Source organism: Anoplopoma fimbria, chromosome 13 (genome assembly GCF_027596085.1).
Source record: "Anoplopoma fimbria isolate UVic2021 breed Golden Eagle Sablefish chromosome 13, Afim_UVic_2022, whole genome shotgun sequence".
NCBI classification, from domain to species: domain Eukaryota; kingdom Metazoa; phylum Chordata; class Actinopteri; order Perciformes; family Anoplopomatidae; genus Anoplopoma; species Anoplopoma fimbria.
In genome coordinates this window covers 25,980,416-26,006,548 of record NC_072461.1, presented here as the reverse complement: position 1 = coordinate 26,006,548, position 26,133 = coordinate 25,980,416, and the positions used below count along the sequence as shown (strand labels likewise).

The 26,133-nt window shown below is 40.2% G+C and overlaps 1 protein-coding gene across 1 annotated transcript; it reads right to left on the bottom strand.

Annotated features, from left to right (window-relative positions):
• Positions 1-1,763: 1,763 nt before the first annotated feature.
• LOC129100728 (uncharacterized) lies at positions 1,764-5,238 on the bottom strand. Its single transcript, XM_054610173.1, has 3 exons — positions 5,134-5,238; positions 3,428-4,066; positions 1,764-2,594 (listed from the first exon to the last, which is right to left on the bottom strand). The coding sequence occupies exons 1-3, from the start codon at positions 5,180-5,182 to the stop codon at positions 2,095-2,097; spliced, it is 1,188 nt and encodes a 395-aa protein (XP_054466148.1). The 5' UTR covers positions 5,183-5,238; the 3' UTR covers positions 1,764-2,094.
• Positions 5,239-26,133: the final 20,895 nt, after the last annotated feature.

Below are 26,133 nucleotides of genomic sequence, written 5' to 3'. Positions count from 1 at the left end.
GTAGAAACATGTCACCCAACAATGGAACTCAATGACACAGGAGAAGGAAGATACATCAGGCATTGGATGCACGGAAAATACTAGATTTTCATTTTTTGGTTTTGGTCTTTTTAAGGGATTTGCTGACAATAAGAAAGCTGTATTCATTAAGTGTTCCTGTGTCTGGTTTCAAACACGTCCGTATAACAGAATACCAGCCTGACCAGTGTTGATTACCATCTGGTTTCAGCGTTTTCAAAAGCTGAAGGTAGCGGGGATTTTCCAATCCAACTCGTTCACACTCTGTACCTTCAGGGCAGCCAGTGTTGAATGGAAGAGTGAAAGATTTCCAGTTTGTCTATCCAGGTAACAATCAGCGTGGGGCAGCAACAGCCTGGAGGTTCAATAAATAAAGAGTGAAGAGCCGAAGGAAAAAGACTCCCATCATAGTAAAGAGAAACTACAGGTTTCACAGCATAGATGTATCACCTGTCTGGGTCATTTAAAAGGTGCAATATGTCCACAGCTTCATTAACATGCAGTGTGACTGAAGACATCAGATGTTTTTCTCTCGGGGAGAAAGAGCCAGACTGGAGGATCAAAACTGGGCTAAAGGTCTCTGATGCAAGCGTGATGTCCAGTCTGATGTGCCGGATTTCAAATGTTCCTGCAGGAAAATAAATAAACACAGACTGTCGTCCCCATATAGCCTCAACACGCAGCGGTGAAGATAGGCATCAGGAATGTACAGTGAGGTTTCACATTTGTGCCGCCCGCTGCAGCAGCCAGGTCACAGGTCACGGTCTGGCTCATGGACACTAAGAAAAACATCCTGAGTTATAAACAGCTGCACAGCTCCTTCATCTTATTTTAATATCTTTGAGATACACTTTATAGTCTTTTTTCATATTTCTATAGTAACTTTCGTCTATTCTACATTTATTTGTTTCTTGTTGTTTTTTTTGCAATTCTTGCTTTTATTCTAATTAAATGTTCTCTTACTATGTTTATGTTCTGCACTAATACAGAAAAAGCAAATCTTGTTGTTTTTTTTTGCAATTCTTGCTTTTATTTTAATTAAATGTTCTCTTACTATGTTTATGTTCTGCACTAATACAGAAAAAGCAAATTCCTTGTATGTGAATTCCTTTTTATGCAATAAATCACATTCAGACTTTCTGGTGGAAGTGCAGATTCTCTCATCAAATGTGTACTGATGACAAAGCAATAAATAATTATATATCATAAATGTTTATATTTTACTTATATATGTGTATATATGTATATATATATTTAGATATCTGTGTCAGTATGTTTCTTTGTCTTCCTTTTCTCATTAATGTAGATCTATGGTATTGACATTAATTGACAGCTTTATGTTCAGAATTGTGCATATTTCTTATTTCCTGAATGTGAACTGTAATAAATAATCTAAATATGACAATATGACAGCAAAGACCCAAGACGGCCAAACATGTAACCGGCGATCAACAGGCCATTAAAATCAAATGGGTCAATTAAATGAGCGTCTTCTTCTATCTTTTGTCTTGAATGTCTTTTAAACGGCCCATTTAAGTGACAACCTCAGCTCAAGCCTGCGACCACAGCAGCATCGCCTAATGTTGTGTGAGCGCAGCCTAACAGGAGTGATGAGGTTTTCACGTGTGGTTGTTGAGCAATGTGTCAATATTGCCAACTATTATAAAAGATAAAGACTTTTCCATTAGAGCCAAAAGGCTACCCGGGTTGACAAACAGATCCAAGTGGCAAACAGAGAACTGGTTGAAAATATCTGTTTTTTTTAATTTATATTAAAGTGCATGAAACAGTTTCCATTACATTTGGTTCAATCAGGTGACGCCTAAGAAATCCACTTTACACTTCAACTGTAATTTCTCCTTGTAAGATTTCATCACCTGACCTCCTGGTTTTCAGTCGACAATCATCTTACTCACAAACTCTTTGGATTTTGACACTCTTCCTGAATTTGGTTTTTAATAAAAAAATCTCACTCCGTATCATTTAGGATTAAGGCTTCATCCAGTGATGTCATTTGGTTCCACCTGAGATTGAATACCGTTCCACACTTTGGAAAAAATGATACCTTGGTGTTTCCTAATTCCCTCCTTTGTTCGTGCTGTGATTTGGACCAGTCGGTGCCTCTGCGACAGTCTGGCTGCCTCCACATCTACACCCGTGCTCTCTGGCTAGACCGGTGAGGAGCTCCAGGACCCTGATCTCGTGCTCCATCCGAGCTTTCTCCCTCCTCTCCTCCCTCTCGGCCGTCTCCCTCTGCCGGCGCTCCTCCCTCTGCATCCACTGGGCCAGGAGATCCTGATGCCAGCGGGCCTGCTCCTGCCGCTGGCTCTCCAGCTGCATCAGCAGGCCTCGGGTCTCCGACGCCAGCCGCTGGAAGCCCTCCGACAGGTGCTTGAAGCAGGAGGACTCTGGGTGTTGATGAGCTGAGGTGGGGAGGGTGTTGGGGATTGGGTCTGGGGGTGCAGGGAGAGGAGAGGCAGCGGATTGGGTGAGAGGGGGAGAAGGAGGAGCAGCTGGAGGCGGAGGTGGTACGACATGTGGGGAAGGAGTGCTCAAGCGGTTTTCCTCTGGTGTACCTATGACACAGGATATAAAAATACAGGAATGAGAGCATTACTGATGTCAAATTATACTATGGATTAGTAAAACAGCAAATAAATCTGCAATTCTTTTTAAATTATTGAAACTTTTTGGTTCAAGCAACTGAAGTGTGATTTTTTTGCTGCTTTTTGTCATATTATGTGCTGGTAAACTGAATACGTCGAGATTATGGACAGTTAGTCGGACAAAACCAACGATTTAGAGACGGTCGACAAGGCGCTCAAGTTGACAAAGTGAAGCGCTGATAAACAGTCAAGGCTAAAGCTTTGTTATCAAGCAGAGAAAAATAAAAGCTGCACTTTTACAATGACATTTTGTTTTGCTATCTGAACGAAAAACAAAGTATTAAAAAAATGCAGATATTGATAACCGCAATATTAAAATCATAAACTGAAATGACATTCTATCTGTGGCGCTGTGTAGAGTTGCTGACCTTAAACAGTATTTCTTTTAATTCATATTTGTATGAATGTAAATTATTGTTTTGCTCATTTAATAAAGACAACACTATCATAAACATATTTTTACATTTGTATATTACAATATTGGTCAACTAAACAAATTCTAATTATAAACATCTCATTTAACCTCATTTCATTATTGAGAAAAACTGGATTATGTGTCTCAGGTCGGGTTGTAATCTAGTTGTCACGTATAAACTATGATACCAAATGAAACCTTAAAATAAACATCATGTGACAGATGACAGTGTGTCAAATCCAGTTTTTTTTGTTGTCAACATTTAGTATTTGGTGTGTGTGTGTCATTAATAGCCGCTACTTATTTATATGATAATCCTGGTACGTACCAGTCATTTCACGATGGATGGATGATTCCAGATAAGTTCCATGGTGCCGCTGTGGGAATCCTGAATTGCTGAACTCAAACTCATCCGTTGAGTCTTCTCTGTCCTCCAACTTGACTTCAGCGTCGAGCTGCCACGACTGATGGCCTCCTTTCTCCTCTAAAGAGCTCCAACGCTGCCTTCCTGCCCTCCCCAGAGAACCAAAACTGTGTTCACTAATCTCGGTATTAGAATTTAAATCTGGCGGGATACTTCCTGTCCTGTCAATGGAGTCAAGGCGATACGCCGCCATCCGTTCTGGAGACACAAAATAGGGGCCTCCGTCCTCTCCCGCTGACCTCCGGCCCAAAACCGCATCCATCTCTGCAAAATATCGAAAAGTGCAGGGCTGCGAGCTGTCGACGCTCCTCTGCAGCTTGGCTCTCACGTAGTTAGCCTTCAGGGTCTTGACTCGAAGCCGGCACTGGTGTGGACTCCGGGAGAAACCCATTTCGCTCATGCGGACTGAGAGGTGTTTGAAGACATGCCGGTTGCGGAGGTTTTCTGCCAGACTCTTCTGGATGCGCTCGTCGCTCCAGGCGCACAGCAGCACCTGCGTTTCCTCCACCGTCCAGTTCACGGAGCGCTCGGCTTCTCGTTTTTCTGTGGACAAAGAGACACAGGTGAGAACAGTGAACTACGTCACAGTGGTGGCTATGTTTGCATGAGAAGCAAGATTTTTTATTAGATGTACCAAATAAACTGTCTGACCTGTAAGAGAGGGTGCAGCAAACGCAGAGCAGCAGCTAAACATACATCAGGCATCCTTTAACATTTAAAATGAACCTCTACATCTAACCTTATGATCCCAAACTAGACGTATGCATGCAATAAACTCATCCAACTGATCTCACTAGAAAGAAATCAAAAAAATACATCTAACTATAGATTTTGCATCATAATGACACATGACTCCCTTAATTTGCAGATTACAGTGTGGTATTTCATGATACATAATAATGCATTAAATAAAGATATTAAATTCACATTAAACAGACAGTGTGCATGCTTTGCAGGAACTACACTTACATACAAACCTATCATCTGTCTTCTCTAACATAACATAGTGCAGAATAGTAATTCATCCTAATTAGACATCTAACCTATAGATTTTGCATCATAATGACACATGACTGTTTTCTACAGAATATTATGTTGTAGTTGTTCACACCCAGGCAACAGGTATAATAATTTTTTGCAGATCACAGAGTGGTATTTTTACATCATAATGCATTAAATAAAGTTTATCACATTAAATAGACAGTCATGCAGGAACCTTACATATTTTGCATCATAATGATAAACATTAAACATAACATTAAATAGACACTGTATGATTTGCAGATCACAGTGTCCCATATTTCATGATACATAATAATGCATTAAATAAAGGTATTAAATCCACATTAAACAGACAGTGTGCATGCTTTGCAGGGACTAAACTCAGATAGAAACACATCCCATAGTGCAGAATAGAGCCATTAATACAACAGAACAATGCATTTAAATCCCTCTCTAGCAGAGCTCATGATCAGCCACAGCTAAGGTTAGCATGCTAGCAGCTAGCCAGCTAACCTTAGCATGCTTGCACGCCTGTTCTCTGCACTTCCGGGTTCCTGCTGCCTGATAAACAACAACAAACACACGTGGTCTGTTTGGACGGTTCTTACTTTTGGTGGTGGACACGGAGCTGCTGCAGTTCATCACCGGAGGATTCATGTTGGACAGGCTGCAGACAATGTAAACAATACACACACACACACACACACACACACACACACACACACATATGAACTAACACACACACTCTCTCTCTCTCTTCCGGGTGACGTCCAGTCCAGCGTGTGACGTCACGTTGCGTGTGGCAGAGTTAAATAAATTGATACAGAAAGTGAAAATAAATTGTATGAAGACAATGTAGAAAAAAATAAGACAAATAAATAAAATAAATAAAATAAATAAAATAAATAAAATAAATAAAATAAAATAAAATAAAATAAAATAAAATAAAATAAATATAATTGTTTTCTGACAGAATATTATGTTATATTATATTGTGGCAACATCTTCCCCATAAAGCTATAATAGTTTTTCTGTCTGTAAATATAATATTTCAGTTATTGTTTTTTATTGCTTATTTATATACTTGTTTTTTTATTTCATTTTATTTTTATCTTGTCTTTCTTTTACTATGTCTCTTGTGTGCACTTTACCCTATGCTGCTGTAATCCTGCAAATGTCCCCGCTGCAGGACTAATAAAGGAATATCTTATCTCTTATTTTATAAAATAATTTACATATTGTACTGAAAATATATTACATTACATTACTTTTGTGTAGGAGTAAATGCAGGGGTACAAACCCAAATCCCCTTAATCAGAATCAAACACGACTTATTCTCACACGCACATAAATGCACACATATGAACTAACACACACACACTTATGCTCATTCACATCTTGACTCATTGCATTTTTTTTCTTGTTGTTTATAATGTATTATTATTATAAATCATATCTTGTAAAAATGCTTTTTCAACAATATTTCATATCATATGTATTTTCTTTTTGTATTCGTTATAGTATTGTGATTTTTTTTAATATTATATAGGTGGAGGCTTCAAATAAGCCCAGTGGGCTTTCTGCCTCTTCCTGCACTGTAATATCATTTATCAATGTTATTTGTTATGTTTCAATTGTGCAAATAAACTAAACTAAACTAAACTAAACATATTGTTAAATCATTTTTAAATCTGCAATGCTCCCATTTGTCCTATATTTTATCTTTACAGATCCTATAATTATTCATATCTCTTCTGGGATCTTCTGGGTTGTATTGTATTGTCTCTATGAGTTTGACATTACATATTCATTCCTTATAAATATGCAGTACATTTATATATGGTACTGTGTGTTGTAAAATATTTATTTAAACAAGTGCACTATGAATTTTTGAACATATAATGTGAAACATTTGACCAAGCTGTGATGCAATGTGATAAGTTTCCTGCATATACAATTAGTTATTTCTCCAATATTTCATGATCAGGTGTTGATAATGTGTATTAGAGTTTTAAACATAATACATGAAATATCGCTAGACTCAGGATGGAAGATGACACAAAAGAAAAATGATAGTGATTCCTTCAGATATTAAAGAAATGTAAATGTGTATCTGGCAGTTAAGGTTAATGAAAAGATGGGGAATTATTCAAAAATACAGTTTGAGGGTTATCAACTCTACCCAGTACCAGATATGGAATATAAATTGAGCATATGATTTAAATATTTCAGCTATCACTATATGCATTTTTTAAAACTTGTGCAGTCAGTTCAACTCTTCAAATCGTTTGTTGTTCGATCAGATAGAAAAACGAATTGAAAATGTGATTTCAGAAATGCAGCTGTGTTTTTCTCTGCTTGATAACAAAGCTTTGTCAAACATATGTCATAATATCATTTAGTTTCGTGTAAAACTGATCAGTGAACAACATCTCTCGTCTTGCACAATGCACGTCACAAACAAGGCCGTTACCTTGGCTAGCTAGCTAGCCTTGCACAAATCTTACTTTTCTCACCTAATGTGTTTTATCCAGCTACTCTTTTTATCCTGGAAGAAAAGAAATGAGCGAGACACGTTTTTAGTGTGAGTACATCTTGGTATACAACACACAGAGGTCGTAGCTGTGTGACTTACGTGACTTTTGGTTGTGTAGTCATTCTTTGCGACTTTTAGGATGTGCAAATTCATCTTTTAAATTAACAAACATATGCATTATTCATGACACAATTCAAACGGGATCAAAAAGTTCATGACTAACATACATATTTATTTCCTTTTTTTCCTTTTATAGGGTCTAAATTGAAGTTAAGACCCTTTTTAGATCACGTTTCTTGTATGCAGTTACATCCAGATTGTACATTGTTCCAGGTGAGACTGACTTGGTTTCACATCTGGCATCAGAATGAATTTTGTGTAATTTTGTCTTTATTGAAAAGAAAATAACACCACAGACAGATTGTGAGGAAAAGACTAACTGCAGAGTAGACTATGATGAACAAAGTAACAGTTGACTAAGTCTTTAGTTCGATAAATAAGTAGCTATATGATCACATGTCCCTGACAACCACAGAATGTAGATAAAGCCACCAAATCCCAATGCTTCAGAAGTGCATTTCGGGCACAGTGCCTCTTCTATTTAAAGCTGTCCACGCGCAATCAGGATGCATTTTAACTGTTAAGTGTGAACACGTCCCCAGGGGCCGCAAATTCGTCTCTAGTTTGAATAATAAGAGGGCACCGTTGGGAGGAAACGGCTCCTAAAGAGGCTGCAAGGTGCTAATGGGTCGTCTTGTGCATTCTGTGGATGTCTGCTGGGAGCATTTAGGTTCTCTGGTGTTCCTCCCTCTAGTTCACTGGTTTATCTACTCAGTCTTTCATCCACAAACACAGCAATTAGGTGGGGGGGGGGTTCTTAAAGTGATGCTAATGCAGATTCAGTCTGCTTTCCTGCGGTGACATTTGCATTTGGAGCGCTCAGCCTTTTGTTCTGTTATAGAGTGACTTGGAATGAGTTCAACAGTAATCTTAAAAGAGAATGTCGGTGCCGTTTTTCTTCTGTCCACGTCTCCTGATGGTGATGTGGTGCATGCTTTATGCAGTGCTGCAATGTAAGTTCATTCAATCATGCATTCTACTTCAATGCAAGTTTAAGCTAATTGTACATTCCTTGAAAATGTCCACTTTCTGCCACTTTATACTTATACTAGATCTTAGAGGTATATATTGTAATTTTTACTGAACTAAACTTATTCAAAACTTATAGTAACTTGTTTCTCTTTGCATGAAAGAAAACATATAATGTTTATATGATATGATGCGGAACTTTACTAAAATTAAAGTTAGCTCCACATTGAATAACTGCTTTTAGTGATAAAAACAGGATAATATAACATTCTATAATAATAAAACACTTTGAAAGAAGCCAGCCTGCATGACCAGTATTTAATTTTTTCATAATTTAAGGTTGTTTTGCTGCTCATACTTTAATACTTTACTTTAGTTACAGTTTGAATTCAGGATTTTTACTTGTACCAGAGTGTTTTTAGACTGTGCTATTTCTTCTTTTACTGAAGTAAAGGATCTGAGAACTTCTTCCATCATTGGCATTATGTAATAGCTTGTTTAAAAGAATGCTTATTTTAAATATACTCCTCTTTTAATAACTGTCTTACCAGGATTTTGTTGCTGAATTAGATAAGAGCCTGTTTCATCTTTATGTGTTCAGCAGATTGATATATAGTCTTTAGTCATAGCATTAAAAAAATCACGACTGGACAGCACATAAAAGTGGCTGTTTTATAACAATAAATTTAAACAGTTTGTTTTTTTTAAACACAGAAAATCAAACGTGATTAAATGAGCAATGACTTTGATAGTCCGTCCTCAAAGATGCACCTTTGTAACTCTGAATAAAACCACTTTTTATTTTATTTTTTTACAAAAGATAGTTGTTTTCTTTTGGTTGAAAGTTCAGTTAAATTCAGATACATTTTTCTTAATATATATTACATTACATTACAGTCATTTAGCAGACGCTTTTATCCAAAGGGACTTACAGGAAGTGTATTCAACATAGGTATTCAAATATATATAATACAGTATCTGTGTATCACTTTGACTTTGCAGGCTGTCCTGAACTACAGAGGTTCCCTGTGTATGACACGGTAAAGATGATATCGTATGGTGACATATTTTGAAAGGTTATCTCCAAATGGGGACTTTCACTTCTTCCTGGAGTCTGATGACGAATGAACTCAGCACCAGAAACTGAGAACACAAGAGAAACTCTGACCAAATGAAAACCTCACTGCCCTGTGGAGTAAATGTTCCTGAATATTTTCATAATGAGGAAATGGACTTTACAAAGAAAAGGCAATGGGGATTTTTGAGAGTACTCTCCACTACCTCAGCACATGATGAGGGTGAAGATGTAGAGAGCACATTGAAAAAGTCCACTTGTTTAACTGGAAGATGGGCTCCAATGTAGAGAAACCTTCAACCACAGGAACCAGGTCTGAGGTTGGACTTTCCAAAGGTCAGTGGTATCGGTACGTGATCTTAACAAAGGAATTACTTTCAATGTTATTGACATTTCACCACAAGCAGATTCCCAACTGCTGTACTAAAAGAAACAAAGACAAGTGAAACCTTTTTTTCTTGCCATTCGGTCGAACACAGTAACCAAATAATCCAGAAAAATAACAAAAATAGTTTTCTGGTGCTTTCAGTCTGCCTTTCTATCTCTGCATGTTTCATTTCTAGTAAATACCAAAGAACAATACAATGTCCATATTGTTATCTTGTCATATACGATATGATACTATGACAATACCACGATACAAGACGGCATTATGATACGATAGGACGATACAATATGACACAAAGATACAATACAAATGATGCCAAACGATATGACACAATGATACGACGCGACATACGAGAGATATACGAAAAAAACGATGCAATACAACTTTATTGTCAGTTTATACTGAAATTAATATCCCAAAATTGAAGTTCAAACAAAGCTGTGGAATCCATTATCTGTATAATTTTCTTGAATTTCACAGCACCCAAAGTTGTAGTAGAAACAAGACAGATACTTAAGTTATTGCCTATCATATTTACCATGTACTACCTGATTAAATTCAGGATTTTAGTCCCATAAACTGCTTAGATTTTGGGACTATTTTTTGTCAAAAAAGACCCAAAAGTGGGATGAATGATAATTAGATTTTGAAACTCCATATCTCTGGACAAGCATTGATCAACAACCCAACTAACCCTACCAATATGTTGGGGGACGTTTTGTACAACAGGCCTGAAAAAGTCAGATTCTGGAGTCTCAATCTCTGAGATGACTATGAGCCCTGGAACTGCAGCCTGAGGCCACGTCCACCTTACCACGTGACCCTTTTCCGGAAGAGAACAACAACAACAGCCTTGATAAAAGCGTCTGCTAAATGACTGTAATGTAATGTAATGTAATACCGATCGACTAGCAGGTTAACTCAACATGGATAATGTGGTATTTGTTACAAATGTTTGTACATAGACGTTCAAACATTTGTAGGTACTTAGGACCCAGGGGAGCACAGGTGACCCATGGACACCCGGAGGGGGTTAGGTCTTTGTCTTCAGCTGGAATCAGCTGATATGGAGCGATTAGAGGGGCGTGTCCAGTGACGTCATCAGCCCTACAGAACGGCCTAATGACGGACTTGTGTTGACCAGATGTATGGACCCATTTAATGACTGTTCATTTAAAGTACATGTGCTGTCTGTGTGGGAGAGACAGAGTTAGACCTGCAGTGTTCTAACTAAGCTTGAGAAATAAAACTTCTAAAACTTCCACGAAATGTGTCTGTTTAGAGTTTATGGAGGAAGTTCTTAAGTATCAAGCACGACGAGTATCAAGAGTAGTGAGCTGTAACCAAGCAACCAACGTACTTCCTGTTTACACCGGCACGTGCATGCCCAGTGTACGTGAATAGTCACGTGATATTCGTTTTCAGGGGAGCAGGTCTGGACGCACATCATTTCGAAAACGATGCTGAAACGCACGTGTGGACGGAGATCTGAAAACCCCGAAAACGGGTTAATGTGGACATGGCCTGAGATAAAGGTTGTTCTTTACAGCACAACGCACAGCACTGAATGCTTGGGTGAACACACACACACACACACACACACACACACACACACACACACACACACACACACACACACACACACACACACACACTCAACACATTCAAATGATGAGCGGGCCACAGCATAGGTAATTACAGAGGAAGAGGGGAGTCGAGACAGTCGACTGGACATTCATCTCATTACTCACGCATGCCTCCAGGCTGTTCCCCGCTGGCCTCACACCCCTCTCTCACACGGAAGCTTCCAGGCACACACACACACACACACACACACACACACACACACACACACACACACACACACACACACACACACACACACACACACACACACACACACACAAACAAAGGCTGGCAAATCCTCTCCAAAATAATCACAACACACACCTGGACAGTCAGGGTCGAGGGCTTGATGCATCTTTCCTGATTACATCACCTACTGGCTTTGTAATATTCATGAATACTAATATAAAGGGCTGTTTTTGCATATTTTCAGAGCATAAGCTGACACTTTAGCTCCCTACAAAGTGTAAAGGCAGGATTCTTGGTGGACACATCAATTTTGCAGGAAAACTTTGGTGCTACAAGGTTCAAATCTGTGATCCTTCTGGTGTGGGAGAAGCTCTAATTATTAGTCTTTGTTCTCTTGTTCTTCAGGGGATGGACAATTTACAAAATAGTCTGTTCACCCAAAAGAACAGAGCCAGGCGTCTTTAATATATGGCCGCAATAAATAAATAAGTGCAGCGCCTGCACTGTCTCCTCCTCTGGATTGTCTTCTCTCTCCCGTGTCCTCAAAGAGAGGGCAGACAGGCTGTAGATCTTCTCACGGTGTGATTTGTAGTGCAGAAAGAAAAAAACCGGTCAGCGAGCACACAGCGCGGTGAGATGATGTACAGAGAACGTTTACGTCAGCCGAGGCTGCAGGAGGACCGAGGCATCCCACTGTGGAGGATCAGAATCCCTGCCTGCATGCTGCTCTTTGGCTTGGCTCCATTCATCCCCCCCCACACTCCCTTTCATGTCTCCTGACAACCAGCAGCCGCCGGGTTGTTTAGATAAGCGGTTCGCAAACTTTCACACCAGACACATACAAAGGCTCAACGTGGTAGCAGCGAAACAATTCGTGGAATCTGGCCCCCTGAGAATCAGAGTGATGTCAACTGGAGTTCTTGTTAAAAGCTCTCCTGCTGACCGACGAACTCTGCAGTAAACTGAAAGATTAATTTAAGGGTTAGAAAAATTCTAATATCCACATTCCGTGAATGAAAGCATCAACCATCCATGAAAAAAATAATTTTAATAAAAACTAGAATAACCGCCTCACGATTGTCGTTATCAGTTCATTATTTAATCCTATTATACATTTTATTTTAATTGTCATATTTAGCATATGAATTCTTGAGTTATAGCAAAAACGTGTTTTTTGTGAGGTCACAGTGAAATTTGACAACCAAAATCTAAATCAGTTCATCCTTGGGTCCAGTTCCAATTCGCTGGAGGCTTTCCAGAGATATCTCTAGAACGGTATGGATGTGAGGTTACAGTGACCTTTGACCTCCAAGATTTAGTTCATCTTCGAGTCCAGGTGGACTTTTGTGCCAAATTTGAAGAAAGTCCCTCCAATATCTTGAGATATAATGTTCTTGAGAATGGACAGGATGGACGGTCAACACGGAAAAACAAAGTGCCTCTGGCCACGGTTGTCGCCGGCTAAGGGGCATAAAAACATTGTTTGGTGTGCAGCCTTGTAAGCTCAATCACTTTGACTTTTACTGCAGTGATGTAGTGACTAGACAACCCCAGCCCATGCTGAAAGAAATCCAATGTTGCGTTTGCAATTAAAAGTGAAATTGAGTATCTGTTGAGAGATTTTAATTTGCAGTTTGTGGTGCCTTTGAGCTGCAAATGTCGACTCTAAACACAGGGGTGAGGTGGACAAATATGAAAACACGGTTTACATGTAGTAAGCTTCCTCAAACTGGACATGGATAATCATGTTTCATCTTCTCACCAACATCTGTAGCAACCAATCAAGCATTTTATTTTATGCAGTGGTATTTTCCGTCCCACTTTTATTAATCTTGCAACCGGCATACCCCTCATTATCACGGTCCTTCTGGTCAGCAATTAGAAGACCCATTTCCAACCCTGCAGAGTCTTTGGAGTCCATATTGTGCGTCTATATGCGCGCTCTCATATGCAAACACTTTCTGCAGAAGACGGGGAATCTCATGCCTGTTGGCGGTAATCATAAGCTCATCACCGCCTGTTGATATTACAGCAACCCATGCAGAACGTGTTCCTTTCACAGCTGTGATTTGAAGCACATGCCTCTGCACCACGGTGGGATGCCGCAACCACAGAATTTTAAAAAAAACCACACACAGGAGCCCTGGCAGGTCGTTTATCAGACATAAAAGTGGGCTTTGGAGTTGTTGTGATGTGGATCGGCGAGCCCCTCCGTTTTCAAAGCTTCTCTCCAGCCTCTCAACTCTCAAACGAGTTACAGACGTCTCGGTTCGCCGGCCTGGACGCCCTCTAATTTGCTTGCATTCTTTTTTATAGTAGCCACCAATTTGCAGAGGCCACTTTGACCAAGAGCAAAACTTATGGCAGAGCATCTGCGCTTCAAAACACTTCCTACGAGCTCCAGATGCCCATATGAGAAGAAAAACATCACATCCAATCATCAGTGTGGTAAAAGGTTTGACTTCTGGTGGAACTCGATCAGGACGTCTTCAGATCCAGTGCAACCATGAATAGGTCACAGTGCACCTTTCTGTTTATCGTCATGTAAATCTAAAATTATCTTCAGTCACACCCCACACTTCCTGTACGCCTTATTTGAGTCACAGTCATCTGCAAATCTGTGTAACTCTACATGCATTTCCACCTTGAATTCCTTCCTCCTTTGTTTCCACGAGGCGGCGGCTTCAAACAGGAACTGACGAGCTAAAAGTGGAACAAAGACTCCAAAAATACCGCTCACTTTGAGCTCGTAGATAGTTCCACAAAGTTGTTTTTTTTTACCCCAAAAAGGAAGGAGAGTTCTATGTAAAGGAGAGACGTGACTGTTGTCATGAATGGGGAATGTTGGTCAGTGCTTTCTGTCCACAAGCCAAGAGAGTCAGAGCACGCCGGTTTCATCACGGGGTCGGGCGGCGTGACGCTGTGCCGCGTGTACGAGGCCGACTGAGGGATCGAACACGTAAACAGCTGAATGAATGATTCCCTTGTCTGCACTGTCGACCTGCCGTGGTGGTCTACAGCTGAGAAAGCACATCCTCTGTCGTTAATGATATCTGAAGGGACCTGAATGAAGAACTATGTGGCCTGCAGTTCACAATGGGCCCTCTGTCAGTGAACGTCTTAGATATCTATACCAATATCTAGACGGAAAAACATCCAGATATTGAGGCTAAAAACTTAAATTGACCATAAAATGCTTACATATTAATGCATCGGTAAAATGATCCCAATAACATAAAACATACACTATTATATCACTCTGAAAGTACATTTTGATGATAATACATTTTACTTATTTCATTTTTAATGCCTTTTACATGGAATAGTGTATCTATATACTTTGGTATTACTACTAAAGCAAAATAACTGATTATTTCTTACACAACTGGAATTGTTTTAGACTTCAAGGTTACATGCAACCTTTACATAACTGTAAAGCGAATTTTAAGCACACTTTTGAAAATAATTGAAAATTTGGTGCGTTTCCATTAACTGGTTTGAAGCGAATAAACTTGGCTACAGCGCAGTTTTGTCAGAGGTTGGTGATTAAGACTATGTTTTACACATGTCTGTAATCCACCAGTAATCAGAGTAGATGAAATAGAGGTTGTGGCCTTGTTTCATGTTATCCGAAGACGAAGACAAGCATTCGCCCATGAAGGGGAAATCCAGGAAGACAGATATTCCCATTTATAGCTTGTCAGTTCCTGTTTGAAGATGCTGCTCGTGCAAATAAAGAAGAAGGAATTCAAGGTGGATACGGCAACAGCTCATCAGTCATGTGCATAAAATGTATTCTGCAGAAGCGTTTACATAATCCATTTTGAGCATCAGCTCTTTTTTAAGTGACTGGAAAAAAAATGTTTGCGCTATTGAGGTGTTTTTATCTAATTTAGCTGTTTTCATACAGCTTTTCTAAAATTATACTTTAAAATGTGCATAAATACATGTGAAAAGCCAATGACGATAATGCAACATGTAGTAACTGCTTCACACTGAAAATTGAAATACAGTCAGTTGAGGCGTAGTGGAGAGCAAGGTAGTTCTCCAATCAGAGGATCGGTGGATCGATACCCGGCTTCGGCAGTCGATGTGTCCTTGGGCAAGACACTTAACCCCAAGTTGCTCCTGAAGGCTTGCCATCGGTGTGGACTGGATGATGAATGTTAGTTAGAGTCTGATGGTGGCACCTTGCATGGTAGCCTGTCATCAGTGTGTGAATGGGTGAATGATATGTAACATACTACTGACTGTAAGTCGCTTTGGATAAAAGCGTCTGCTAAATGACTGTAATGTAATGTAATTATAGTGTTGATGGCTGAATCCCCAGCTCCGTCTTCACATATCCAAATGGTTGGGTTTATTAAAAAAATTCTGGACTTTCACTCGAGGCCAACAGGTGCTTAAAAGTTTAATTTAAGCAAGTCGCTTTGGGTAAAGCATCTGTTGAATTATTGAAATGCAATTAAAATTCTTCATTTCTAGAAAACTTTGATTACTTTTTGGTTCGGTTTCAACGGCGAGCGACCTTTTGACCTGCAAATAACCCAATGAGTGCTTATTGGGAAAGCAATCCAGAGTTTCTATTGTATTCAGTGCTCCAGATCCCAGCCTGAGACCCACACCACCATCCACCTCCCCCCCCTGCGTTTGGGGATTGCGAGGAATGCGTCCCACCTAAGTTACCGTGGCGACCCCCATTTGGTGGCCGAGGAATGCCTGGCGTTTCCCTGCTCGGACTGTTTTCACAGTGCAGACGAGCGTCCGCATTTCTTCTGGTAAACTGATCCCGACCACACAAGAGGAGCCCCTTTACAGCCACCTCTCCCACATCCAACCCCCCCAACTACTGTCAATCAACACCTAATACACCAAGCACAGCTGATCGAAACCACGTGAAGGGACTGCTGGTTCCAATTGAACGGAGAATGTGCTTAAATAACAGTAAAAACTGGGCCGTTTCCTATGGGAGTGGTAGTCCTTATGGCTTTGAAAAGTATAAGAAGCAGAGAGTCGAGCAGATCAAAGACCAAGAAGAGAGGGCGAGAGTCAACTGAAGGCACGAAGTAACATGAAGCATTAAGTAAAACCAGAGCATCAGTTCTCAACTTCAGCACTGTCCTTTGAAGACCCGGCCAACATTAACACGCTGAATGATAAACAGTTAAAGGCAGTTAAACTCCATCATTTTTACAAGATTAAACATTTATCCAAAGATTTTAAAATGAATGAATATATCGATATATGTTGACTTAAATGCCAAAAATGATCTTTAAACTCCATCTTATTATTCTGGGGGGTCTCAACACAGTGCTGAATTTGAGCGATGCATAAAGATTGGCCTTCTGTCTGGATATGTCACCTAACACTACAGTTGAGCTGAAAGGTGGGAAATGGAAATAATATTTTGGGGGATCATGTATATTTTTGGCTGAAATGGTGATGGAAGTATCCTAAAGCCTTCGTTCTGGAGGTCTTATAGGAGCGACACGATGAGAATGTGGCTCAACAGCTCACTTTCTAAGACGGTGCATCTCTAAAATAAAAATGACCAAAGCTTTGTTCACTGTTAAGTTACTGTTAAATCTCAGTTTGCAGTCTCTTGAATCAGGGCATATTGAGAAAAAGTTCACCAAAGCGTTTTGTTGGTTTGGTGCTAATCAGTGTAAATTGGTGTTCCATCTCTCTGGATCAGTGGGTTAAATCTGATTACTCTCCCTGGGTTTCCTGTTTGTGTGACAGTGATATCTCAGATCAGAGATCAAAGAAGCCCAAATCTCTCTCTAGCTGTCAGGGTGTTCAGTTAAATAACGCTCACAACAAACAGGATTTTAGTTGCTCTCAATTAATCCGATCTGCTACGACAATTTCTCTCTCTGCAGCTCTCTTTGTGCCGACTGTTACACTTGGAAATTTGCATGTTAGAAAGCTGAAAATTAGCTCAAAGAACGCCTGAGGTCTAACATAGTCAGATAAAAATAAATCCAAATTTATGATGTCGAACTCAAACAAAGTCTGAAGCAGTGTTTGAATTTTGGCTTGGATCTACTGTTGTTTTATTCCAATTTCTATCCATTAGAGTACGCTCATGAAGTGAAGTCGTATAGTGAAACATCTTTAAATAGATAAATGTTTTCCTTCATTTTGTGTGAAATCATTCCGTCTACATTATTTTTTTACAATCAGTCTGAAGGACTTTTCATTTTCAGTCATCAATCAAGGGTTGAAAGCTTGGCTATAAACGTTGTCATTTAAAATATGTCTGTTTTATACTTTTGTACTGACAAAGATACGATTGTGGCTTGAGACATATTTTTTTCTAATGTCAAAATACATACATTTTTCAAATTAAGTGTTAACTGCCTTGAAGCAGAAATTACAGTTTTGGTGAAGAAATGTTTGTTTTGTGCACCGAAAGTCATATTTGACAAAAACAAATACAACAATTATTCATTAAACTCAATCCACCCAGATCATTCCTTTAAGCTGTGTGTGAAGTGAATACTACTACGAGGCTTACAGAGAGAACGCTGATACTTTAGCAAAGCCTCTGTTATGTCAGAGGCTGAATGTGTCTTCATCCACTGACACGATGTTCTCCGGAGTGTTAACTGGAGCAGAGAGAGAGACAGGAGACAAAGGACAGGACAGCTGCTTCAGAATGTGTATGTCTCAGTAGAGAAGTTTCTTAAATGTTCTTCTTTTAATACCCTTAAGTCTACATTAAAATAATCACAAAATTATACTTTCTGTCTACTTGTGCAACAGTTTTGTGTTTGAATGTTTGAATGAGACTAATAGGGGCAAAATATTTTCACTCTAGTAGTCTGCAGAGAGACGTAGAAACTGAGTGATTCAAAAAAACGAGCGACAATCTGTGATTCCAAGCTGTCTTGTCTTCGTTTCTCCATCTGTCCTAACCCCCGTCTGGACTCACAAAGTGTCTGGACCGTCCCTCTAAACCGTCACAAACCATGTCCATCCCACCCAGACGCACTCGTTTGTACAGATCAGCCCCAGATTGTCTTCACGGACGAGAACAGACGCTGTTTTTTTGTTTTGTTGGTTAAACAACCTGAGTTTGAATGGGATTTGTTCTCTTCCTGTCTGGACAAAGTGAACTCAGTGAAGACTAAACACTCTCTAACTATAGAGTAAACACTAGTGGTTCTTCCCCAAAAAGCTGCTGAGTGAGAGTTCTCTTTTCTTTCTAAAGTGTCGTTAGTCAGGGATGGGGAAATCACACCACACAGTTGTGATGTAATCCAGATCGAAAGGGTAAGAATAGAACGAGTGTTTATTATCTCTACCATGGAGATTATTTTCGGTTTGTTTGTTTGTCTGTTCGTCAGAAGGATTTAGGAAAAACTACAGGCTACATTTGATCTCTCAGGTGATGAAAACGCCTTTAATTGGGTCCCTGATAGTTGATACTTTGACGTAGCATGCATGGCCTATTTCTTCTAAATCTAAGAAACATAATTTTCTAAAGAAATCTGGATTTCCAGCAACAAAAATGCTGTTGTCATTCCTCACAGTCAAAAACGATGTAAACACATGAGGTGTCTGAGAATGTTGGCATTTTGTGGTTTGTTTGTGAGGGAAGAAACATTTACAGTTTCCTTCAGTAAAAACACCTCCTTCCTCTTCCTCGTCTGGACAGGAGTTAAAAAAAAACACTCAGTCCTCACTCGTGAATGCGCTGCCGATGATAAATGATTGCCTGACTCATTTTTCCACCTGCCCTCAGCAGTGTTTGGAGGAGGCAGGTGCAGCAGCATTAAGAGGAGCGCTGAAGACCCGGCAGTGTCGCCAAACAATAATATCATTAAACTGCATAAGAACACAGAGGAGCTCGGCTGGAGGGCCGGGGGTCCACAGTCTGGGTCGCTGGTAATTAGCCTGAGCAGCTGGGAGGCTGAGGTGTGTGTGTGTGTGTGTGTGTGTGTGTGTGTGTGTGTGTGTGTGTGTGTGTGTGTGTGTGTGTGTGTGTGTGTGTGTGTGTGTGTGTGTGTGTGTGTGTGTGTGTGTGTGTGTGTGTGTGCTCTCTCCTCTTATTGTCATTTTAACTCATTTGCATTTGATTCACTGACGGCTTTATTGGTATGACACAATGATGCCACACAATGTCGGAGCAGAGGGCGCTGATGAATTATTCACTAAAGATTATAATAAGATATTAATTACCTTTTGTTATTTAAATTTAAATATAATTCAGAGTTTGATGCCTGGTCAAATGTGAATATGAAACTCAATTAAAATAAGTATCAAGCGATTATCGGTCAGTCAGTTTCAATCACCTTTGTTTGGATCAAAGAAGCTTTCAGACAGAAAAATAAGCCAAACTGGATTCAGAAATGTATTTGTTTTACATCTTATTTTTCTTATTTCTTTTCCAGCTCAGTTGAGATCTGAAAGGTCTTTCTTTGAGCTAAAGGTTCCTGTCAATTACGACACCTGGAAACATTCAAAGTTACACATTATAACAAAAGATACCCCCCAAAAATGTATCACACAGGCCGTGAAACTAAGTGCGTTGGCCTGAACAACATTCTTGTTAAATAAAATGCTGTTAAGATGTTAAAAATTGTTGGAAAATGTTGAAAAAAGAGCAGCTTTTCACCAACTTTCATCATAAAAACATCATCTTCTATCTCATCTATCTAGGCAACAGTTCAAATATTTGCACTGACTGGATTATTAACCTCAGAGAACATTTGACTCCCACTCTGTCTCCATCTGTGTATCTTTCCATGTATTCCTCGTGTTTGTATGATGGGGAGACGTGACGGGAGGAAACCAGGGAAACAATGAGACACCGGTGACGATAAAACCGCCCCACCCAACTCCCCCCCATTCCTTTACTTCCCCTTTGCCCTCCTCTCTCCATGAGAACATCAGGGTGAGAGAGGAAGCTCCGCCCCGGATCAATATGAAACCGTCACAGTATATTTATAAGCACAAACGTATTGAGAGATCCATTTATAAACACTGCAATAACCTGACTAATGTGGAATCTGTGTTCACAGTCAGCTGACACAATGTCACTGGTGACACATTCAACCTTTATCTGTCTTTTCCTTTTTAGTGTTTTAAAAGAAAGCTATGAAACAGAAAAACAACAGCACAGACACAAGAAAGAAAAAGTAATTTGGGGTTAACCACTTCCAGTTGCTAAGACACTACAATGAAACATGAAGCAACGTGATTGGATCTGGCCTTCAGATAGCAAAACCTCAGCTCAAGTTTCCAAAACCTCTTAACACATATTCTGCTTTGCACCCAATTGGCAATTCAACACGTCACTTTTTGCACACGGTTCTCTACATAAGACACAGGAATCTGACATGAAGTCACCTGTTTACCACTTGAAAACAACTTTCCATTCAAAATGACCACACCCATGGACCAATTGGTCAATACACGTGTCACCCAGCCAAACACCTAATTGTCAACTCATCATGTAGGATGTTAAGCACTACGGAAATAGCACAGGTGAGCACCTGTTAACAACAACAACAATAGAAACCAACATGGCAGCCAGAGGCATGAGGTGTGTATTAGCAACAGAACAAAACTGCCACCTCATGCTTTCTTTTCCATCTCCACCAATGTTTTGCCGTGTCTATGTACTATATTCTATTTGAAAATATTCGGGTTCAAAATGCAACCTTTGGCAATGCATGGATGTATGGACAGATTTTATAATGGTGAGAGAAATAAATGTATTTTTCAGTGAGCAGCACTAATCAATATGAAAAAATCAAACCCAGTCTATATATCATCAGAACATGTAAGAAGTGTTATAGATTGAGCACAGCAGTGTGCAGCTGGTTCAAAGAGAATCAGATCCTTTGAACCCTGTGTGTGTGCGATACCGTGAAGAACTTGGGTTTTTATAAATTATTTATAGTTTTGAATGAAGTGTTTCATTTATAAAAGAGATCTGAAGTGTAATGATACTTGTGTGTTTCAGCTTTAGCTTTGAGCAATTGTAAAATAAAAAAGAATGTAACCACTAAATTGCTTTCAAGGTGGTTCATAAAGTTGATATTTTATCTTTTAAGTGTTTTTTCTAGTAACAGGCATTTCTATTTTTTTCTGGCTTCTCCCATTTGTTGATCCTGATCCTGAGGATCAAATGTGGCCCATATAGGGCTACCATATATGTTTTGGTTTTGTGGATCACTTTGGGATGATGATGAAATGTTAGTATCACTCGGGCCATTAATGGCACCCAGAGTTGGACAAGTGTACTTAGGCCAATTCACATCATAGTCTTGCATGGGTCGATTAATCAGCTGGATTTAGACTGTTGTTGGGCTGAGACATTTTGGGAATACCAGAGGAAATGTTACAGTTCTTCTGAATCCAGGATAACAAGTGAGCCCTTAGCAGAGTAAGACCAATCCCGGCCGGATGTGGGTAGATTTCTGTGGTTGTGGGCTGACGTAGGTTGATAATAAACCATTAGTTAGCTGTGCTTGGGCCAGCTTTGGGCCAGTATCGGAACCTAGAATTAGATCAGAATACTTGGGCATATATACAAGGTAACCTGGCATGATTTTGGGGCCTGTTGGTCCAAGCCATGTTGGCTGCCAGAAATCTTAAATCTTTGAGCAGTCTAGTGCACTTAAGTGATGACAAAGCAAAACAGGAAGTAAGAGAAAATAAGGGGTTATGGAGGACCAAACTATTAAGTGTGAGAAGAGTTGATCCAGTTGGAGGAAGGTGACAGGAGTTATTTCCTGAAAAATGTGTTTTTGGTAAATGACAGATGATGGGAGTGCTTCTGTCCCATTACCCAGAGCTTCAGTCAGCGCTGGCTGAAGGTCAGTCAAGGTATTAGAGGAATGGCGTTTCCAATTTTCTTGTTAAATGAATCTGAAGTCGTCCAGTTTATCAGCGAGACAGTTCTTGAAGGCCGCATCTTTCTGTGAGATGGACCGAATGGCACGAAGGCTCAATCATGGAGCCGACCCTGCGCTCTGAACTCCCAGTGAAAAGACACATTTTCCACAGCGGTTCAATAAAGTCTAACAATATTTGTATTTATGAGTTTGAGATTGGATTGATAAAATATCCCAGTTCACATTTTAAACTCTATGTACCACAAATATTTGATAGAACAATCTCTCATCCCAGTTCACATTTTAAACTCTATGTACCACAAATATTTGATAGAACAATCTCTCAACTATAAGTACAGCATTTATACCAATTTGGGGAACACTGGCGCTGAAAATGTTCATCCTGATTTGGCCATCAATTAACATGGCACTCCACCAATTTTACACATCAAGTTCAATATACTCTTCAAACCTTAAAACAGTTGTATTGTCTGCTGTGGCCCTGGAGAAACTTCTCCTGAAGAGGCTCAGCCTGAGACCACAAATCGATGCTTTATAAAACGGGGACATTGAGTTTTAGAGCCGTATGTATTTACAGTATTCCCCTCCAACGAATAAAGCATGATGCAACTATTTAATGTTTATGTTTAGGCACTTAAAGCTAATTTTATATTTAAAAAGTCAACAGTGACTTAAAGCATGAAACATGCATCTCTTTAGCTTTTAACATTTAATTGAAGACCACATAGATTTCGACCTCTGAAACGTTAGTGAAAATGAAATACTAAATAATTTAGTATCTTTTGAAAAATGGCGTAATCGTCGTCAAACTTAGTCTTTTAAATATGTAGATGTACCGGCACTCCCACGCTGTCCAGGGGGAATTAGTTTATATTTCTGTCCAAAGCAGCCAATACTACATGGGGAGGTATTTATTGCTGGCCAGATGTGTGTCCCACCAAAGCAAATTTTTCTTCTGAAAACACCCAGCTGAGATCGCTTGATTGGCGCAACATTTTTTTTACAGCTGAGAACTTTGGTTGCGTCTGGTTGCTATGATACGGAATATCAAGGTAGAGCACTTTCTCTGTAGGAAGGGAAGGCTGAAGCAATTGTGGACTTGAGGTCTGAACCATTTCTGTGGCTTCAAGAGATTAAGTTGGCCAGGAAACATCTGGGCAAATAGGTTACGATCAATTTTGTTGAAGAGCTGAAGTCGGACGGAGCCCAGTTCAAGGAGTAGGCTACTTTTGCGATATTTCTCCCGCCCCTTCTCCATTGTGATTGGACGGCTGGGTCAAAAGTGACAGTGATGAGCGCAACGTTTTACCCAAAATTAGCTCTCAGTGGCCAGAAAAAAAGCCAAACGTGCAGTGCTCAGTGCCAAATAGACGATCAGTAGGTCATGAATCAGGTACCGCAGATACCGTGTTGGCTTCCCATGCTTTAGGGGAGGAAAAAAGTGAGAAAAACCAAAACCTTCCGTCTGTTATTGCTCTACGTCCGTCGCGCTGTATCTACCGATCTGATAAATGACATGACGTAAACAGCATAACACGTCAGGGCTATCAGAGGCCTCCCAGTGGAGCCGCCCTGGTCCACCGATCCGGTGATGCACAGAAGGACACAATGGGTAAACAGTAAGAACCAGGGATCCTCAGCATGGCCACGTCTACGGTCCATGGGTGTGTGTATGTTTTAGTGTGTGTGTGTGTATGTGTGAGTGTTTATGCATGCAGCCTAGCAGGCAACTATCGGCATCACAACTAATGAGTGTCAGGCCCAGCGGGTTGCAATTCCAACACACCCTCCAACAAACACACACACTGGCATGCATGAATTCTCTCACACACACACACATTCACATTCACCCCTAACACTTCATCACACACTGGCACTTGTTTGTTGATCTGGAGGGGAGCTAGGACTTGAGGCTGCAGGGGAACACTACACTGTCCGTAAAACAAGCGCCCACTAATCCACCTGAGTCATTGCTGGGACGGATACACACTCTCTACACCTCCGCTCATCCAACCCTCCATCCCGGTGGGCTGGAACCACCCACACAAAGAAAAATGGGAGACTGGACAAGATTACATAATTTGGAGGCTTTATGTAACTGCGAGGGCGAGTCGGTCAGTTGGAACAGGTTTTTATTCGGAACTCTTTTCTCTCTCTCCCGACTGTCTCGCTATTTCCTTTTCACGAGAAGATGGATGGACGGATGGATGGATGTGTGCCACTGGCGATGCCCCATAGTGGTACCTCTGTGACAAAGAGCAGCACAGATGGCGGCGCAGGGCTGGCCGGCGTTCAGGGTACCAAATGGCATGCCACAACAGGTCCAGATGGACTCAGGCTCCCGGTTTTATTTCTGCCTCTGAATAGATGGCGGATAAGCAGTGAGAGGGACAGAGGAGTAAAGACATAAAGTGGGAAATTTGTGAGGCAGGAGGGCAGAGGGACAACAGCCGGCCTGCAATGTGAGAAAAGTAAAGAAGGAGATCTGGAGGAACAGTGGGAGTGTGAAAAAGCAACAAGATAAACAAATCAATCAAGCCAACTTTCCATCTGCCCACTTCTTGTGTTTCGCTCTCAAAGAAACCCACCAGCTGCACCTTTAAGTGGCCAACATCCTCTCTGCTCAGGAGTTAAATCCCAATAATGATGTCTGATGTAGAATTATCTGACTCCATATCAATCCAAGCAAAGGAAATATGATACACAGGGTTTCCGCATAACAAGAGGAGGTTTAGCCAAGGGGGGAATCTCTCCTTGGGAACCTCAAAAGCTAAAACTAATCTGCATTAGTAAACATGTATTGCATGAAACACGATGCCACCAAGGTTTGTGATGGATGGCTTCCAAAGTCTTAGACCTGATATGTAATAGACCTGAGGAAAACCCAGCTTCCCCCAACTTGCATAATAAATGAAAAAACTGAAGCTAGAATTACCGTCTCTGGGTTGTTTTGCCTCCGCCAACAAGTTGCAGTTTAACATCCATGTCTGTCCAAAATAACACCACTTCATCGTTTTATGCTGTTGGACATTTTGTGTGACACACCAACGTGACCTTTGACCACCAAATTTGACTCATTGAGTCCAAGTAGAAGTTCATGCCACATTTGAAACGTCCATTCGCGTGAAGGTCCCAATTCTCGTCGGGATGGATGGACCCTCAAGTCATTCCTGAGATATTGCCTTCATGAGAATGGGTCGGACGTGAGGTCACAGTGACCTTGACCTTGGACCACCAAAGTCAGGTCAACCTTGAGTCCAAGTGGGCGTTTGTGCCAAATTGGAAATGTCCATTCGTGGTGAAAATCTGACCAAATACAAAAGGAGACCTGAAGACAAACAGACCTGAGAAGGACACATTTGATCTGACAGAGATCCAAATAGAGACAGAACACCCACACTAGAAGCAGTATGATGCACAACCGACAAAAAGGTAGATTCCAGCATTTTTATAACTTACTCTCACTGTAACCATTCTCACTAAGGGTCATGACAACGTTGCACTTGCCACCTCTGATGTAGGGATTAAGAAATAAGCAGCTGGTTGGTTATCGGCTAAGTTGTCCCAGAGGTGGATCTTTATGCAGCAAGATTTATTAGCTTAACCAGGAAGGAAATTTCTATTTAACAAGATTTGCAAAACCATTGCCTGTTAATATGAAAATAAAGGTAAGAAATTGTTTTTCTTTAGAAGACAAGCTTGTGTTGTTTTTACACCTCACTTTACACTTCGAGGGTGTTTTTTTCATGCATATGAATATATTTTTTCAAATAGTTGTTTTTGCCATGAATACTCACAAAGTACGCATTTTTTTTTGCCACGAAAAAAGGGAAA

Coding starts and splice junctions, on each gene's coding strand:
- LOC129100728 (XM_054610173.1), bottom strand. CDS start 5,182: ATGAATCCTCCGGTGATGAACTGCAGCAGCTCCGTGTCCACCACCAAA. Junction 4,067..5,133: donor CTCCGTGTCCACCACCAAAA/GTAAGAACCGTC, acceptor CTTTGTCCACAG/AAAAACGAGAAGCCGAGCGC. Junction 2,595..3,427: donor CATCCATCGTGAAATGACTG/GTACGTACCAGG, acceptor CCTGTGTCATAG/GTACACCAGAGGAAAACCGC.